Source organism: Fringilla coelebs (genome assembly GCF_963513975.1).
Source record: "Fringilla coelebs genome assembly, chromosome: 6".
Taxonomy (NCBI): domain Eukaryota; kingdom Metazoa; phylum Chordata; class Aves; order Passeriformes; family Fringillidae; genus Fringilla; species Fringilla coelebs.
Window position 1 is genome coordinate 1,371,260 of NC_140034.1, and position 17,729 is coordinate 1,388,988.

Genomic DNA, 17,729 nt, shown 5'->3' on the forward strand with positions numbered 1-17,729 from the left:
CATTAAATTCTCTGGAAATCCAGATCCAGCCTCACCCAGCAACTCCCAGATTCCTGAGCTTCAACATTTGTGCTGGAGCACATGCAACATTTGCAAGTGATAAATATTCAGACAAGTAAAAACAAACAGACAAATAAAAACTTTGGGGCAAAGCTGCACCATTCATGTCCCTCCATATCTGCAAATCTTGGTTTGCTTGATTTGTCCAGTCAGGGCCAGAAGGGGATGGGTGAATAATGAGGAGCTTCCTTAAAAAAAACATGAAATGGGAATAATGCATGGGTTTTTAAAAGTGTCTGCTCTTCTGAGCGTCCTTTATGGGCTCTGCTGCTGCTGTTCCTTGGATTTTATGGAATTCAAATTGTTCTGGCTAGAATATAAATCAATGAACAGCAGTGAAAAAACATTTTAATCCCACAGAGCTCACGAGGGGAGCCGTGCCTGAGCTCTGGGTTCAGGGTCCTTCTCTATGGACAGGTCCTGGATCCTAAATTTTTCTCTTCCATATCCAGGATTAAGGAATGTCTCTGGAGGAGCAGGGAGCCACTGGTGACCGGGGAATAAAACCCTCTGCACTCATTCTAAAGCATTTTCCAGCTAAAAAATCATGGAGCCAATTTAGGAATGTTGGGGGTGCTCACCTGGAGAAGGGAAGAATCCAGGGAGATCCTCCCAGGGCCTGAAGGGGCTCCAGGAGAGCTGGAGAGGGACTGGGGACAAGGACAGAGGGACAGGAGCCAAGGAATGGCTCCCAGTGCCAGAGGGCAGGGATGGGTGGGAGATTGGGAACTGGGAATTCCTGGCTGGGCTGGGATTGCCAGAGCAGCTGTGGCTGCCCCTGGATCCCTGGCAGTGCCCAAGGCCAGGCTGGACACTGGGACACCCTGGGACAGTGGGAGGTGTCCCTGCCATGGACACTGGGACACCCTGGGGCAGTGGGAGCTGTCCCTGCCATGGCAGGGAGTTGGAATGGGATGAGCTTTAAGGTCCTTTCCAACCCAATCCATTCCTGGATTCCATTTGGGATTTGAACCAACTCTCCTCCCTCAGGGATCCAGCCAGGGGTGCAACATCCTGGCTCATTCCTGGAGCGATTCACACCAAGATTCCTTTGGAATATTTAGCAGGAAAAAAATTTTTTTTACTCATTCCTACAGCAATCATTCCATTATTTGTGGGGCTGAACTTCACTGGACATAAACAGGGCAGGGAAGAGGATGGAGGCTGGGTTGGGAAGGAAGGGATATTAGTGATGATCCCATCCAGCCCTGCCATGGCAGGGACACCTCTCACTGTCACAGGGTGTCCCAGTGTCCATGGCAGGGACACCTCCCACTGTCCCAGGGTGTCCCAGTGTCCATGGCAGGGACACCTCCCACTGTCCCAGGGTGTCCCAGTGTCCATGGCAGGGACACCTCCCACTGTCCCAGGGTGTCCCAGTGTCCAACCTGGCCTTGGGCACTGCCAGGGATCCAGGGACAGCCACAGCTTCTCTGGCAATTCCAGCCCAGTCCCATCCCCACCCTCCCAGGATCCTTCAAGGACACTCAGATACCCAGGAAGAGAGGATGAAACAGGGAAGAAAGGTGAGAAAATCACAGGGGAAATTGGAGGTAAGGCTCCTATCAGCACAGGGGAAGTGCTGGATTCTGTTCCTGCTTCCCCTCAGGCTGTCACTGACAGGTGACACTGAGCCAGGTGGTGACACTGAGCCAGGTGGTGACACTGAGCCAGCTGGTGACACCTGCTCTGATCTGCACACCACGATGATTAATGGAGCATTTGAAACTCTCTGCCCACTCCTGAAACCTCTCCCAGAGCTCCCTGCTCTGAGATTTTGACTTTCCCAGAGTAAAACAAGGGAGCTGCAGCCCCTGGAGCAGCCTCATTATTCCAGAGAGAATCCCAGAGTAGTTTAGAGTGGAAAAAACCCTCAAAGATCATCAAGGCCAACCATCCCCACCACTGCCCCATGTCCCCAGGTGCCACCTCCACACGGATTTCAATCCCTCCAGGGATGGGGATTCCACCACTTCCCAAGGCTGGACAAGCTTTCCATGGAGAAATTCTCCCTAATATCCCACCTGAACTTCTCCTGGTGCAACTTGAGGCTGTTCCCACTCATCCTGTCCCTGGTGTCCTGGGATGGGAGCCTGATCCCACCTGGCTGCACCCTCCTGGAGATGCCACCAGTGCCACCCTCCTCCAGCAGAGCTCAGCCAGCCCAGGTGACCTTCACCCCCAGAGCTGGGGTCACCACATCCCAACCCAAAAAGTGATGGGAAAGGGTGTTCCAGCCTCAAGTGCCAGATAAACCCGGGATAAACACGGGAAAACCAGGCAGGGAGAGGAGCAGAGAAACTGGAAACACCTGGGGGAGATCTCAGCATGATGGCTTGAAATAAAAAGCGTTTTTTACTCAGACAGGGGAGGCAAAGAGATGTTGTGAGGAGAGCAGAAAACACTGAAATGTGCACATAAAACAAATGTATGGACTTCAAACAGCACCAAAATCCCATTTTTACTGCTCTTCTGGACAGTGCTTGCAACAAATTTTATTTACCTTGAAACAGAGATCAGTCCTCACCTCTGTATTTTATTTCTCCTGTGGACAAGGCCACTTTAGACCCAAATGGGGTTTGCTTTTGTTGATCAGAGCAGAGAATTACCAATAAACCCCCCCAAATTTCTTTCTTTCTCTGTCCTTGGGAGATTTGGGGCCTGTTTTATGTGCAAAAGTCGTGGCTTTAGGTTAAATTATGCATTTACCTTTGGGCAGGGTGAGGCTTTCATCTCCTTTAGAACGTGGGGCTTAGAGCGAACCTCAGAAACTGGAATTCATTGAACTGCCCCTATTTTTAAGCAGCCAAGGTCAGGGCTTGAAAATTTGGGGTCAGGGATTGAAACCCTGGGGATGGCTCAGCCTGGAATCCGTGGAAAATGAGAGGGACTCTGCTCAGAGCCAGAGGGCAAACTGTCCTCAGGTTCCAAAATAAAAAAAACTTAGGGAAGGTTTAAAGAAAATAGAAAAAAAAAAAAAATAGGGCCAGAAGAGAACAGCTCAGAGCAGCAGGACAGGGGCAAAAGGGGAATTTAGTGGAGCAAATTCTCAGCCCAAAGTTTCTCCCTGATCATTCCTGGTGTCTCCTGAGAAGGACAAGCAGGACAAGGAGTACCCAGCTGAGGCAGAATGACCAGTTTGGGAATACAAACCCTGCTTCCTCCCCTTCCTCACTGCCAGCATTCAAAAGGGATCAAATTATTTTAAAGGAAAGAACATTGAAACTGAGCATTGGTGGGGGCACCAAATGACACTGAAACAGTGATGGGATAAAACCTTTCCTGTGGAGCCAGGCTGGAGAGCTGGGAATGTTCCCCTGGAGAGGAGAAGGCTCCAGGCAGAGCTCAGAGCCCCTGGCAGGGCCTGAAGGGGCTCCAGGAGAGCTGGAGAGGGACTGGGGACAAGGACAGAGGGACAGGAGCCAGGGAATGGCTCCCAGTGCCAGAGGGCAGGGATGGGTGGGAGATTGGGAACTGGGAATTCCTGGCTGGGCTGGGATTGCCAGAGCAGCTGTGGCTGCCCCTGGATCCCTGGCAGTGCCCAAGGCCAGGCTGGACACTGGGACACCCTGGGACAGTGGGAGGTGTCCCTGCCATGGAGACTGGGACACCCTGGGACAGTGGGAGGTGTCCCTGCCATGGACACTGGGACACCCTGGGACAGTGGGAGGTGTCCCTGCCATGGACACTGGGACACCCTGGGACAGTGGGAGGTGTCCCTGCCATGGACACTGGGACACCCTGGGACAGTGGGAGGTGTCCCTGCCATGGCAGGGGTGGCTCTGGGGGGGATTTAAGGTCCCTCCAACCAACCCCAAATTGCTCCAAAGTTGAGTCCTGTGCGTGGCCACAGGGAAAGAAGGAATTACAACTCCTAAAATAAAACCAGCCCATGATAGTCCCCATTTCAGATGAGTCCTAATGTCCAGCATCAAAGCAGAGCCTTGCTCTGGAATTAAATTGCCCTGAGTAGATCTGATAGTGGAACCCTGGAAAATGTTCAAGATAGAATCTGAAAATGTTAGGCTTTGTGTTTTCCCAGATCAGCTGCACCTGTGTAAGCAGTGTGATAAATGATATAATTGTTAGATGTGATGATTGTTTAGTAATTAAATATAATTATTATATAACCATAAGAAGAATCATGAGAAACTATGCTGGAAATTTAAGGGGGGCTTTGCTTAGCTGAAATCTATGTATACAATAGGACAGTATAAGTTTAATAATTAACATGAAAGTTATATAAGGATAGAATATAAAACACGTTCATCTTGACTGTATGGTTGGAGTCAGATTTGGGTTTGTACCCCTGACACCCAGAGCCCTTCAATAAAAGCACCTGCAAATAATCATTCTGTGATTGTGTGTTCCTAACAGATCTGATGTACAAAACTTCAGAGAAACAGGGTTTGAGTCCATTTGGATTTTCCTGGTCCTGAATGCTGGGAGTAGCTGAACCCCATTTGGAAGATTCCAAGGAATCAGGCCTTGCTCCTCATCTTTGAGCCTGGATTTGCATTTAGGTTCCATTCCAACTAAATAAAAAACCTCACAACTAAACAAATAAAAGCCTAAATAAGGGGTATCACCCCTGTCTGTGGGACTGCTCTCAGGGCAGATGGATTTGTCTTCTGTGTCCAACAATTTCAGGCTGAATGGAATAAATTCCAACATTTCCTTGTTCTCCTCCTCCCACAGGAGTCTCTAAAATTTTGTATTATTGCTTCAAAGTCCTCTTTTCGCCTCGATGTTTCACACAGAATTGCCTTTTTGTTTCCACTAAGTGCAGATATTGCTCCTCTCCTCCTTCCAGCTGCTTCCTCTCGTGTTGGAGTTCATCTTCCCCCTCAACCAATTTTATCAAGCCCTGTTTTATCTCCAAAATTGAATTTCCAAGGTTATTGAAGGAATATCTTTTTCTCTCTTTTCATTTCCTCCCCAAACTCCACCAGGGCTCACCTCGGATATTTTTGGGAGCTCTGCATCGTCAGTGGGGTTGCCATGAAAAACATCCTGGAATACCCTGAGTTCCCTGTTTTCCTTGTTTTCCCACCATTCTCAATCCTCTGGGACACTGGGAGGTGTCCCTGCCCTGACAGGGCTGGAACTGGTTCAAGGTCCCTTCCCACCAAACCATTCTGGGATTCTGGGATTCTGGGGTTCTGGGATTCTGGGATTCTGGGATTCTGGGATTCTGGGATTCTTTTCCACATCAGCCAAAGCCCAAGCCCACGGGACAGAAACTATGATCCATGATTTATTCCTGGAACAGGGATCTGGGTGGCCCAAGCCTCATCCAGCCTGGCCCTGAAGTGGATCCATGAAGTTTGGAGAGCCCTGAAGGTCGACAACAACCGTGCCCACGGGAGGGATGGAACTCGAGGAGCTTTAAGGTCCCTTCTGACCCAAACAATCCTGGGATTTTAGGATTTTCCAATTCCAACAGAGATGTGGAAGCCTTGGCCGTGCTGGATATCCCGCTGGGCTCGATGACCTTTCCAACCTCAGCCATTCCATGGGTTTATTTTTGGTCTTCCAGGTTCCAAGTCAGGGATTTCAGCTTGCAAAGGGCAACAAAACCCAGCAGGAACAGGATCCTCAGGGAATGGGCACATTCCCGAGGCTGCCAGGGCTCCAGGAGCTCTGAGGGACAGGGTGGGATTGTTGGGGTGTCTGGGCAGCACCAGGGGCTGCACTGGAGGATCCCTGGGATCCCTTCCAGCTCAGGACATTCCAAGATTCCAAGATTATTTCAATGGAGGTGATGTAGAGATGTCGCTGCTTCTCCTTCGTGGCTCCCAATGTCCTGAGGGTACCAAACCCAACATCCAATGGATCATTCCAGAAACCACCAGGCTCCATGGAACTTCTTGGAATGATTTTACATTGCCCAGACACATCATAATTATCCTGATGAAACAAATTACAGCACAGTGTGAACCTGCAGCCTCTCCACTGCAAGCCAGGACCTTCCTAAAAAGAAAAATTTTCCTTTGTTGGAAATATCAGTCCCAAGTCTGGGAATAACCAGGAACGGGAATTCCCATCCAGGAACGGGATTTCTTTGTGTCTCTGTCCCTCTCTGTTAGCCAGCCCTGCCACAGATTAGAAAATGAGGATAGGACCAGTCTGTTCCTTGATAGAGAATAAAATGTGCCAATAATCCATCGGAATGATCAAATAAATCCAAATAAACTGCCCCATCTGGAGGGAAACAGTCAATGAGAGCAGGGAGAAAAGTGGCTTTATGATAAAAATATCTATTAATGGGCACTGGAACTGCAATGGAGCCTGGAAAATGAGGGATTTGTATCGGTTGTGAGGGATATGGATCAATTGTGAGGACTGGGGATCAATTGTGAGGGATATGTATCAATTTTAGATGGTTTGAATTTATCATCAAGGCTCAGAACTACCTGGAGATAACAATTCCTCTAAAAAGAATCAGAACGTCCCTGCTTTTGTTTGCCAAACCAATGACAAATGGAAGGTGTGAATCTTCCCTTTATCCTGTGGAGAGCTTCTGAATGCAAGGAAAGTGTGAGAAATCCTGGAACAAGGAATTTCCTACCAGGAATCTCCAGCAGGGATGCTGCTCATGGAGCCACCAGCCCGTGGAGCCCCTCCCTGGGAGATGAGTGTGGTCTCCATGGAGAGGAGTTGTGGTGACACCAGCAACTCCATGGATGATGGATAAGGACTGGAGTGATTCCCAAGGGAATGATGCTCCATGGAAGCTCCTCCAGGCAGGTGGAGGAGCTGGACAACACCCAGGGGGAGATCCATGTGCTACCAAACCAGGGACACGAAATCAGAACCTTCATCTGCTTCATCCCCCTGAGCTGGGGCATCTCCAGTCCTGGGGGGAATTGTGGGAAGACCTGGAGGGGCTGGAGAGTGTCCAGGGAAGGGAATGGAGCTGGGCAGGGGCTGGAGAATCCCTGAGGAGCTGGGAAGGGGCTGGAGAATCCCTGAGGAGCTGGGAAGGGGCTGGAGAATCCCTGAGGAGCTGGGAAAGGGATGGAGAATTCCTGAGGAGCTGGGCAGGGGCTGGAGAATCCCTGAGGAGCTGGGCAGGGGCTCAGGCTGGAGCAGAGGAGGCTCAGGGGGCCCTTGTGGCTCTGCACAGCTCCTGGCAGGAGGGGACAGCCGGGGGGTCGGGCTGTGCTCCAGGGAACAGGGACAGGAGCAGAGGGAACGGCCCCAAGCTGGGCCAGGGCAGCTCAGGGTGGGCACAGCAGGAATTTCCCCATGGAAAGGGGGCTCAGGCACTGGCACTGCCCAGGGAGGTTTGGAGGGATTTCTGAGTCCTGTGGCACTGGGGGACAGAGGTCAGTGGTGGCCTTGGAAGTGCTGGGAGCAGTCGGATTTGATGATCCTAAAGGGATTTTCCAACCTTAAAGATTCCACTCAAGACTCTTCTTGCCCTCAGTGATTCCACTCCTGATGTGGTTCCTCATAGCCTGGTGGAAGCCAAAGTAAATCTCTCCAAAAAATCATCATTCCCACCGACCCTGCCAGCATTCCCTGCATCCAGGACCTCCTGAATACTGAACACTGAATCCAACATCCCCTGGCCCATCTCTGCTGGAAAACCTGATTTTGTGGGGCACAAAGAGCTCTAATTTCATTCCTGCTGGAAGGAATCTTCCTGCTGCTACTGTTCCCAGCTCCACAGGAAAAATGATTTACAAACCTCCCTATTAACAGCTGCAGACAGGCCTGAATAATAACGCTGGAATTGGGAATAAAATCCAAAGGATCTGGGAGGGAGCACGGGGAAAGCAGCAGCTTGCCTTTAAATCCGTGGACTGCCTTCCAAACTCTGTTTTATGAGGCAATTACAGGTACAAAGTTGAATATTGGAAAGTGAGACAGGAGGAGAGGGATTTATGGAGCTAAAAAATCAGCTGGGAGGAATTCCAGCAGCATCCATGGACAGCGTTATTTGTGTCCTGTGTCAATCCAAATAATCTTAATTTTTAATGCTGCACTTTGCAACCAGAGTTCTGTTGAAATCCATATTTTGTGTAATTATGGGAATTAATCTCCTGAGCATTACGGGACAACAAAGGAATGATATTTACTCCGCATCTTCTGCTGTTAAAAATTAACTACATGGACAAGTTAATTATTCCAATTTACCTTTCCCTGGCTGCTGTTGAGCTGTCCTTGGTTTTTGTGACTCCTTTGTATTCCAGCCACAACATTCCCTCTCATCCTGCTGCTCACCTTCTTCCCATGATCACTGTGGGGATGGATATCCCTGAATTCCACAAGGTTTACAGAATAATCTCATGGGTTTTCCTCAGCCCTTTGGGGCTGGAATTCCCATTTTCCCTTCAAATCCAACCTCTTAACCTGTTATTAATTGGGAATAGAAGAAGAAGCTGTGGCTGCTCCATCCCTGGAAGTGTTCAAGGTTGGGTGGGGTTTGGAGCAACCAAAGCTCTGATCCTTCCTGTTTTAAATATGGATATGGAATATTTACATCCCTTCCCACTCGTTTTTTCTTCTTCCAAAACCATTTTTGTTTGGAAGACTCTTTGCTCCTGCCCCCAGACAGTGCAGGATTATCCTCTCCAAGACCAATTCCCAAAAAAAACCCCAATATAAATAATTCCATTGTTCCTCCCTCAATAACATCTCTGTTTATCCAGGTTCTGTAGTGCTCTTTTTTTTTTTCCCTTGGAATTTCTGACAGGAAGGCCTGTCTGTGATAATAATTTTAATTTAAAAAATAGGAAAAAAATTCAAATTATCTGGTTCTCATCTAAATTTTCCATGGCACCAGGGTTTGCATATTCATCACCTCCCTGGGTCACCAAACTCACACTGCCCTTGACCTTGCTAAATGTCAAAAAGCTCCTGGGATTTCTCTGTCCTGCTCAAGCCATCCGTGATTTCCCTGGTTTTTTCCCCGTTTTGCTCCATGTGGATAAATTACACCCAAAGCCATCCTTGCCTCTGGGTTATTTTGAAATCAGCCTCCATCAGAGGAGGATCTTAGAGAATAGATTTTGCTGTTTTACAATTTCCTGGGAAGTTTCTGGACTAGGAATTAAGGAGCAGGGAATGATCCATAGGTCAAAAACCACAACATGGGAATTATCCATCTGGAGTGCCTCAATCTCTCTGTATTTATAAATAAAATAAATGTAGCAATAAATATCTCCACAGGAAGGTCCAAGCTTTAAGCTCAGCTTAGCAGCATCAACCTCTGCCATATCCTGGGAAAATCTTTTTGGTCAGGAATGCGGAATTCCTTGGATACAACCACCAGGGTGGAAAAAAACACTTTGGAAAACAAATCAAAATTATCAAAGCAATGGGAGCACCATTATTTCGATATTTTCAAATTGTTAAGGTCATTCCATCATTGGGAGAGAAGGGGAAAATGGCTCAGAAATAAAAAAATTGATCCTGTTCTAAATTTGTCTTTGGGCTGTCCTTTCTCCCACCACAAACAGCCCAAATTAAACCCAACTTTTATCTCCAGAGAAAGAATTCATTCAGAAAGTGATAAATGCACCAGCCTGGGAATGGATTGGGTTATGTAATATTTGTCCTGAATATTAATCAGCTTTTCCCACTCAAATCTTCAATCAGAAGAGAAAAAAAAAAAAGATGTAAATAATATTAATATTAAATGCAAATTCTGCTTTCCTTCATCATTCCAGCCTGCCTAAGCATAGATTTATAAGAGATCTGTTTAAAAACCCAGATATTTGCCCCACTTGATTTCTCAGATTCCTTGGTTATCCCTTTTTAATGAGTTTTCATAATTAAAATTTTATAATCTAGAAGATTTCACTCTTTGGGAGTTTTACCACACTCCTGATCTGCATTCACAAGACAATTCCGTGAAGCTGGTAAACTCCCACAGGGATTGGCCACCCTACCTGTTCAAACATCTTCTCCTAACGACTTTCCTAAAATTCCAAGAGTTTTTAGCTCATTAATCCCAGTCCCATTTGGGATGGGGAACGCTTCCTTCTCTCACAACAATTTTTATTTCATTATTAATGCAATATTTGCATATAAATATTTCATCAGGCAGATATTTTGAGAGTAGACCCAGCACTTTCCTGCCAAGTTGCCTTTCCAAGGCAGAAAAATTCCTTTCCCATTCCCAGCTGCAAAGAAATCAAAACTCAAGGAAAGAGGATTCAGGGCTGGATTCTCCAGCTGAAAATGGGAAAATGGGAATAAGGCATTTCTGCTGCTCCCCTCAGCACCTGAGATCATCCCTCAGCCTCCTCTTTCTCCTTAATTAGCTCTGTTCCATTCCCAATCTAATCCCTGCAGGATGAGCCCCTTTTCCAGAGTTATTTGGAACTTATTTCCAAGGAAGAACGACACAAATAAAGCTGAGCTTCAACAGAGCAGGAAATTCTGGAGCATCCCAGTGTGGCCACCAAAGCTCTGCCAGACAGGCTTCCATGAAGTATCTTGGATGTTTTAAGAGGCTTTCCAAGGGTTTGGAGAGGGATGAGTTTGGGAAGGGGCTTGTGCTGTAAATAGGATTTTATGGAGAGCAGAAGGAAAAGGGAGCTGGGGAAAATGATCCCGTCCTCACTGCTCCGATCACTTGGGAAGGGACATGATGGAAATGCTGCCTAAGGTGGAACCTGGTGGCATTTTTATGTTCCCACCCTCTCCTGCAGCTGGAAAAGTGGGGCTGGCAAATTGTCCTGGGATTGGGCCCTGTCTGCCACCAGCAGGGCTTGATTTATTCCTCAAAAATTCACTCATCCACAATTGCAGCTGGAAGAGCATTAAATAGAATCCCAGGGTGGTTTGGGCTGGAAGGGACCTTGGAGATCATCCAGAGCCACCCCTGCCATGGCAGGGACACCTCCCACTGTCCCAGGGTGTCCCAGTGTCCATGGCAGGGACACCTCCCACTGTCCCAGGGTGTCCCAGTGTCCATGGCAGGGACACCTCCCACTGTCCCAGGGTGTCCCAGTGTCCAGCCTGGCCTTGGGCACTGCCAGGGATCCAGGGGCAGCCACAGCTGCTCTGGCAATCCCAGCCCAGCCAGGAATTCCCAGTTCCCAATCTCCCACTTAACCCATGATGGGAAATCTCATCTTAGAGAAACCTGGGACGGTGGGAGGTGTCCTGGCCCATGGAGGGGGTTGGAGTGGGATAGGTTTGAAATTCCCTTCCAACCCAAACCATTCTGTGACTCCAGGATTTTTATTTTCCTAGAGAAGTTTTAGGATTTAAGGTAGATACACAGAAAAAAAATCTTAAACCACAGTTCAAGTACAAGCTGTGAGAAGACCAAAAATCCATAATTTTCCTGGAGAACTCCCAGGCTGGGATCCTGACATCACTGAGATGGGATAAAGGGATGGCAGCAGAAAAGAGAGGTGAGGAAAACAAAACACTCATTAGATAAGGGGTCAAATAAAAAAAATCTTTTATATTTGAATTTACTTTTCATTTTTCTTTGGCTTGACCCAACAGATGTGACCTGGAACAGGAATTCCACAGAAGGATTTGTCCTGTGGAACAGATTCCCAGGGAATGAGCACATTCCCAAGGCTGCAGAGGGTGGGATTGTGGGGGTGTCTGTGCAGGGCCAGGGATTGGATTTGTGATCCTTTTGGGTCCCTTCCCACTCAGGATATTCCATAATTCCTTGAAAATAGATGAATTAACTTTAGTGAGAAAAGGTCTTGCTGTCACAAGGAAAATCTTCCCAAGAATGGGAATATTCTCACTCAGCACATCCACAGTGAAATCCACGAGTTATTCTCTAAATAAAAGTGTCCCATTAAAAATCTTTCCCTGTTCATCACTGCTGGAAGCATCTAGGATAAATATTCCCAAATTCTGAAAAGAACCGGTTTTTATGACAATTGGTTAAATGCCACCGTCGGTACAGAAACGCTGCTCAAGTCGCTGGGAACAAAAACTTTCCTCCCACAGGAAAAATAATCAAAGCTTTCCATAATTTTTCTCCATTCATCTCCAATTTGTCACTTGCCAGGATGTGAACAAAGGGAGCAGAATTCTAAACATGGAGAGATGAAAGGAAAAGCGCCTGGAAATACCTGTTGAACTCCTACTTCTTGGAAGCATTTTCAGGTTGTGTCTCTTCTCTCAGAATTAGGAAAATTCTGCATCTCAAGCAGAATAAAAATGCATCAAAAGAGGGGGTTTGGCAGCAGGAAAAGGTGGGAAAATGACAGCGACCCAAGGAGTGCATCCCCAGAATCTGAGGGTCAGCAGAGTCATCCCATGGGATCCACCAGGAACTGCCCCAGCTCCTGAGGAAGTGGGAAGCTGTTGGAATTCCTCAGCCACAAAATATTTTCTACTTTTCACAGCAAATTCATGCCAGAAAAAGGGGAAAGAAGCTACTTCCCCCCTCCTTATTTAGAAGGATCAACATTCCACTGCTTCTGTGGTGGTTCTCATTCCCAGCTTCAGAGAATCCCAGGATCCCTGAGGTTGGAAAAGAGCTCCAAGGTCAGAGTCCCAGCTGTGCCCAGTGCCCACCTTGTCCCCAGCCCAGAGCTCTGGGTGCCACCTCCAGGGGACACCTGCAGGGCTGGGCACTGCAACCCTCCCTGGGCAGTGCCAGTGCCTGAGCCCCCTTTCCATGGGGAAATTCCTGCTGTGCCCACCCTGAGCTCCCCTGGCCCAGCCTGGGGCCGTTCCCTCTGCTCCTGTCCCTGTTCCCTGGAGCACAGCCCGACCCCCCGGCTGTCCCCTCCTGCCAGGAGCTGTGCAGAGCCACAAGGGCCCCCTGAGCCTCCTCTGCTCCAGGAAAAAAGGATTGAGCCAAGGACAGGAGGTACAGAGCCCTCACTCTCAAGGGATGAACCTGCTGACCCCACAATTAAGGGAAACCCACAGGGGAGAGGATTCCATCCTCCCTTCAGCCCCGACTTTGGGATTTGAAGCTGGAGAAGCAGGAAAAAGCTGAGGTGGAATCCTGCAGTTCCCAGCCATGCAATCAATGCATCCATGATCTGTTACAAAGCAGAGCCAGGAAAAACAAATCAGTTCCTTATCAGCACTGAGGACATGTGAGGAGCAGCTCTTCCCTGGAGGCCCCAAAAGAGGTCACTTGTGCTGAGCACAGAGCGCCGCTAAAAAGCCAAGTGACAGAAGATTGGGGCGTCTGAAAGCGGAATAAATGAGGGCTGCACTTCATAAAACACCCAAATTAAGTCCTGACAGAGCAGCAGAGGCAGGGAAGTCACTCAGCCCAAAGAATGGCTCATTATCCCCCCGTTAGTCCCCAGATGCCACCTCAGACCAGGCTTTCCGTGCTCTGACAACAAACGCCGCGCGTTTCCAAAATAAAAAATAACTGATTCCCCCCCTGTTCCCTCCCCATTCCCGAGGCTGGCTGGCAGAGCAGAGCAGGCTGGATCTGGATGCGGATCAGCTCCCAGGGAACAGCTCTTGCCCTCCTTTTTCCCTCCTTGTTTTACACAGCAGCAACAAATGAGCTCAGGATCAGCTCAGCATTTAGAGAAATATGTCCTCCCATCTCATCTGCTTGTTCGTGTGTCAAGGAATTCAAAGCTGTGGGGAAAATAATGATTGCCTCGCACTTGGTTGGGTTTTTTGGGGTTTTTTTTGGTTGTTTTTTTACCAGAAATGAGACTCCTATGTCATTTTTACTTCCCCATTTACATGGAATTCATGGATTCAGGAAACTACAGAGACAAACAACCCCACATCAAATATGTAACAGCCGTAAGACTCTCGCCGCTGTTTGTTTAGGTGAGGAATAAATCAGCTTTTTCTCAGCACAACAAAGAGAAAACCGAGGGGCACCGAGGCTTTACTCACACTGCACGATGAGCTGCACCAAGGCCTCTCTGGGTTTGACGTTGAACCCGTTGTACTGGCTGGTCTGGCACCGGTAGGTCCCGCTCATTTCCCGGGAAACGTTGACGATGCGCAGGATCCCGTCGTAGCTCTCGGTCTGCAGCGCCCCGTCGGGCATGGCCACCTCCTTGTCAGCCCGTGACCACAGGATGATGGGCTTGGGCTTCCCTGTCACCTGGCACTGCAGCTCGATGGTGTCCCCTTCCCGCGTCACCAGCGGGGACTTCTCCTGAGGGACCGTCAGGTTGGGGGGCACTGGGAAGGGGGAGAGGAGAGGGGTCAGCAATCGGGCACCAAGCACGGATTCCCTGCTCAGGATCATCCGTGGGTGCCACCCTGGTTTTTTGAGACTCTCTGAGCCTTCTGATGTTGACATTCTTGTGGGGAACTTTCTCACACACTTTCTGTAAACAACTCATTGTTTTTGCATTCCTCTATGGAGGAGGAGAGAGTTGATGGACTGTTGGTTAAACCAGTGTCAGTGGAGAGGTGGCACTGTCACCCTCCAATCCACTGTCACCTTTGTAAAACTATAAATGTTGGAGTCAGAAAATAAACTGCCTCTTTTCTTCTTCACCCTGAGAGTGCTGTGTGTGTGTTCTTTCGTGTCCTACAGCGACACGTGGGAAGGGGATTCATCCTCAGCAGCACCGGGTTGTGCTCTTTGGAAGCTCCCACATTGATTTCTGGAGAGCCTCAGAGGAGATTTCCCAGCCCTGCTGTGACACTCCCAGTGCTCCCCAGTGCCCTCCCACCATCGCTCACTTCCCCACTGCCAGTTCTGCTTTCCTTTAAAGGATCATTTGGCACTAAATCCCGTTTTTTTAGAACAGCCTGGCTGCTGGTTTTTTATCCAGCCCGGGCATAAATGGCTGTGGATGAGGAAGGATTGTGGCAACTGAGAAATCACCTCAGAATTGGAGGCCTGACCCCAAAATGCAGCTGGGGGCTGTCACGGGGGGTTTATCTGAGTGGTGTTTATTCCATGGGGATTAACAATTCCAAAAGGGACACTGGAATTATTTCCAGCAGGAGTTGGGCAGCCCCATGGGGCAGGAGCAGCTCACAGTGAGCAGGTGATGGCCAAGGACACGGGATAAGGAAGTGGATGTGAGGGAGCAAATCCAGAGGAACCCACAGAGCTGGAGCTGCTCTGGAGCCAGGCTGGAGAGCTGGGAATGTTCCCCTGGAGAGGAAAAGGCTCCAGGGAGAGCTCAGAGCCCCTGGCAGGGCCTGGAGGGGCTCCAGGAGAGCTGGAGAGGGACTGGGGACAAGGACAGAGGGACAGGAGCCAGGGAATGGCTGCCAGTGCCAGAGGGCAGGGATGGGTGGGAGATTGGGAACTGGGAATTCCTGGCTGGGCTGGGATTGCCAGAGCAGCTGTGGCTGCCCCTGGATCCCTGGCAGTGCCCAAGGCCAGGCTGGACACTGGGACACCCTGGGGCAGTGGGAGGTGTCCCTGCCATGGACACTGGGACACCCTGGGACAGTGGGAGGTGTCCCTGCCATGGACACTGGGACACCCTGGGACAGTGGGAGGTGTTCAGCCTTGCTTGGAAAACTCTTGGAATGTTGTGGTGTGGGTGGAGAGATGGAAAATCCTGATTTAAACACTGCCTCCCCTCCTTTTCCTTTGGTGCCTCCTGAAAACTCATCTTTCCTCATGGATCTCCTGTCCTGAAGCAAGGACAGACATTCCCTGTGGGAACAGAGCCCCTCCAGGAGCTTTTCCTCTCCTCCCTGTCCTTCCCTCAGCTCCTTTCCTGGAATGCCAGGGCTGACAAAACCCAGCCTGCACCTCCCTCCTGTCTGCAGGAAAAATATTCCAAAGCAATTTTCAACTCCCAAGGGACAGAAACAACAAACTCGTCCCGGTGAGAAGCAATTCCAGCTTTCCCCTGGGATCCGCTCCCTGTCTCCGGCTGTGACAAGCCTGGTAGGAATCAGAGTTGAAATCTGGGGCTTTCACAGGAACCAAAGTGCTGCTTTCAGCTGTTTTGAAGGCTTTAATAGCTCCTGTCAGGTGGGACAGGCAGACATGGAAAGAGCTTTTTCCATAGGGAAAGGAAGGAAAAATTATTTTATACTTAAAAAAAAAAAATTAAAAACAGGAAAAATTAAAAAGAAATACACAACTGCTTAATAAAACATTCCCAATATGAATAAAATATTATCAATTCTCAGTTATGTGGTTTTGTGCCACAGCAGGTTCTGAGCACAGGAAAATTCCCAGAGGAGCTGGAGCACTGTGAAATCATGGACCAAAGAGGGAGACAGGTGTTGTTCCGAGAAGGAAAATACAGTGTACAGGGAAAGGTGCCTGCCCACAGCCAGGAGCCTCCTCCTGGATTCTCCAGCTCACCTGGCTTGTGGCTTCTCAGCTGAGGGCAAATGTGGCAGAACCCTTTGTGGGTCAGGAAAAATCCTGGATTTGTCCTTTCCCAGCCTGTGCATGGATCTGCTCCTGGCTGGGACTGTTGGGATCCAGGACCTTCCCACCTGGATGGATGCTGCAGGCTCCTCAGCTTCCCTGGGAATCACAGCCTGCTCTGGCTCAGGGATTCACTGCCCTGCAGGGCTGGGGGGTCACTGGGGTGAGATCCCTGATATTCTGAGATCCCAGTGATCCCAGTATCCCGAGGGAAAAGCCCTGTGCCAGCCCAGCCAGCTCTGCTGCAGCCCCAGCTGGGGCCAGGATGGGAATTCTCCCGCTGGGAACTGTCCCTGTGGAGCTGTCCCAGGACAGGTGGGGCTGGCAACCTCTTCCAGATCCCAGCATTGCCAGGCAGTGTGAGAGCAAAGGCTGAGCAAAAAATTATACAATCCCAGCCTGGGAATGCAATCCCAGTCTGAGCTATCCAATCCCAGTCTGAGCTATCCAATCCCAGTTTGGGAATGCAATCCCAGTCTGAACTATCCAATCCCAGTTTGGGAATGCAATCCCAGTCTGCCCTATCCAATCCCAGCCTGGGAATGTCATCCAGTTTGGGTTATCCAATCCCAACCTGGGAATGCAATCCCAGCCTAGGAATGCAATCCTAGTCTGAACTATCCAATCCCAGTCTGAGTTATCCAATCCCAGCCTGGGAATGCAATCCCAGCCTGGGAATGCAATCCCAGTTTGGGCTATCCAATCCCAGTTTGGGAATGCAATCCCAGTCTGAGCTATCCAATCCCAGTCTGAGCTATCAAATCCCAGCCTGGGAATGCAATCCAGTTTGGGCTATCCAATCCCAGTTTGGGAATGCAATCCCAGTCTGACCTATCCAATCCCAGTCTGAGCTCTCCAATCCCAACCTGGGAATCAGCCATTCCAGCTGGGACAAGGCAGGAAACTTGATAAAAAGCAAGAAGCACGTCCATGTTTGGAGGAGGGGAAAAAAGCAGATCCACAACAAAAATCATTCCCCCCCTTTTCCCACCAGTTTTTCCTGGAAAAGCCGAGATAGCAGCACAGCAAAAAGAAAGCTGCACCTTGCTGAGATAAGGAGCACCAGCACGAGGGTGGTGACAGCTGATAAGAAAGGCTCTGTCAGCGTCCCAGATGGAAAGATCCCCTCAAATCCCTGACTCCTCGTCTCCTGGGGCATTTTGCAGTGCCTGTCACTGCGAGGCAGCTGATAGCTCGTTATGGCTCCCAGGATTTATTCCTGCTGTTCCTGGAAGCAGCAGAGGGGACAGGAGAGACAAGGCCATCCATTAAGATGAAGAATTCCAGGGGCAGTGCCATCAATCCAAAGCCTGGCTGCACCTCGGGGTCACTTTTGAGCAACAGTGAGGTCCTACCAAGGATTTCTCCGTCCCCCACC

The 17,729-nt window shown here is 49.3% G+C and overlaps 1 protein-coding gene across 2 annotated transcripts in view; it reads right to left on the bottom strand.

Annotated features, from left to right (window-relative positions):
* The window catches only part of MDGA2 (MAM domain containing glycosylphosphatidylinositol anchor 2), a gene marked incomplete at both ends in the record, with an annotated part of 211,291 nt that overhangs the window by 50,358 nt on the left and 143,204 nt on the right, over positions 1-17,729 (bottom strand). For both annotated transcript variants that reach the window (XM_084207384.1, XM_084207383.1), the window contains one exon: positions 13,882-14,175. In XM_084207384.1, coding sequence (XP_084063510.1) covers positions 13,882-14,175 — 294 coding nt within the window. The remainder of the gene's footprint in view (positions 1-13,881; positions 14,176-17,729) is intronic.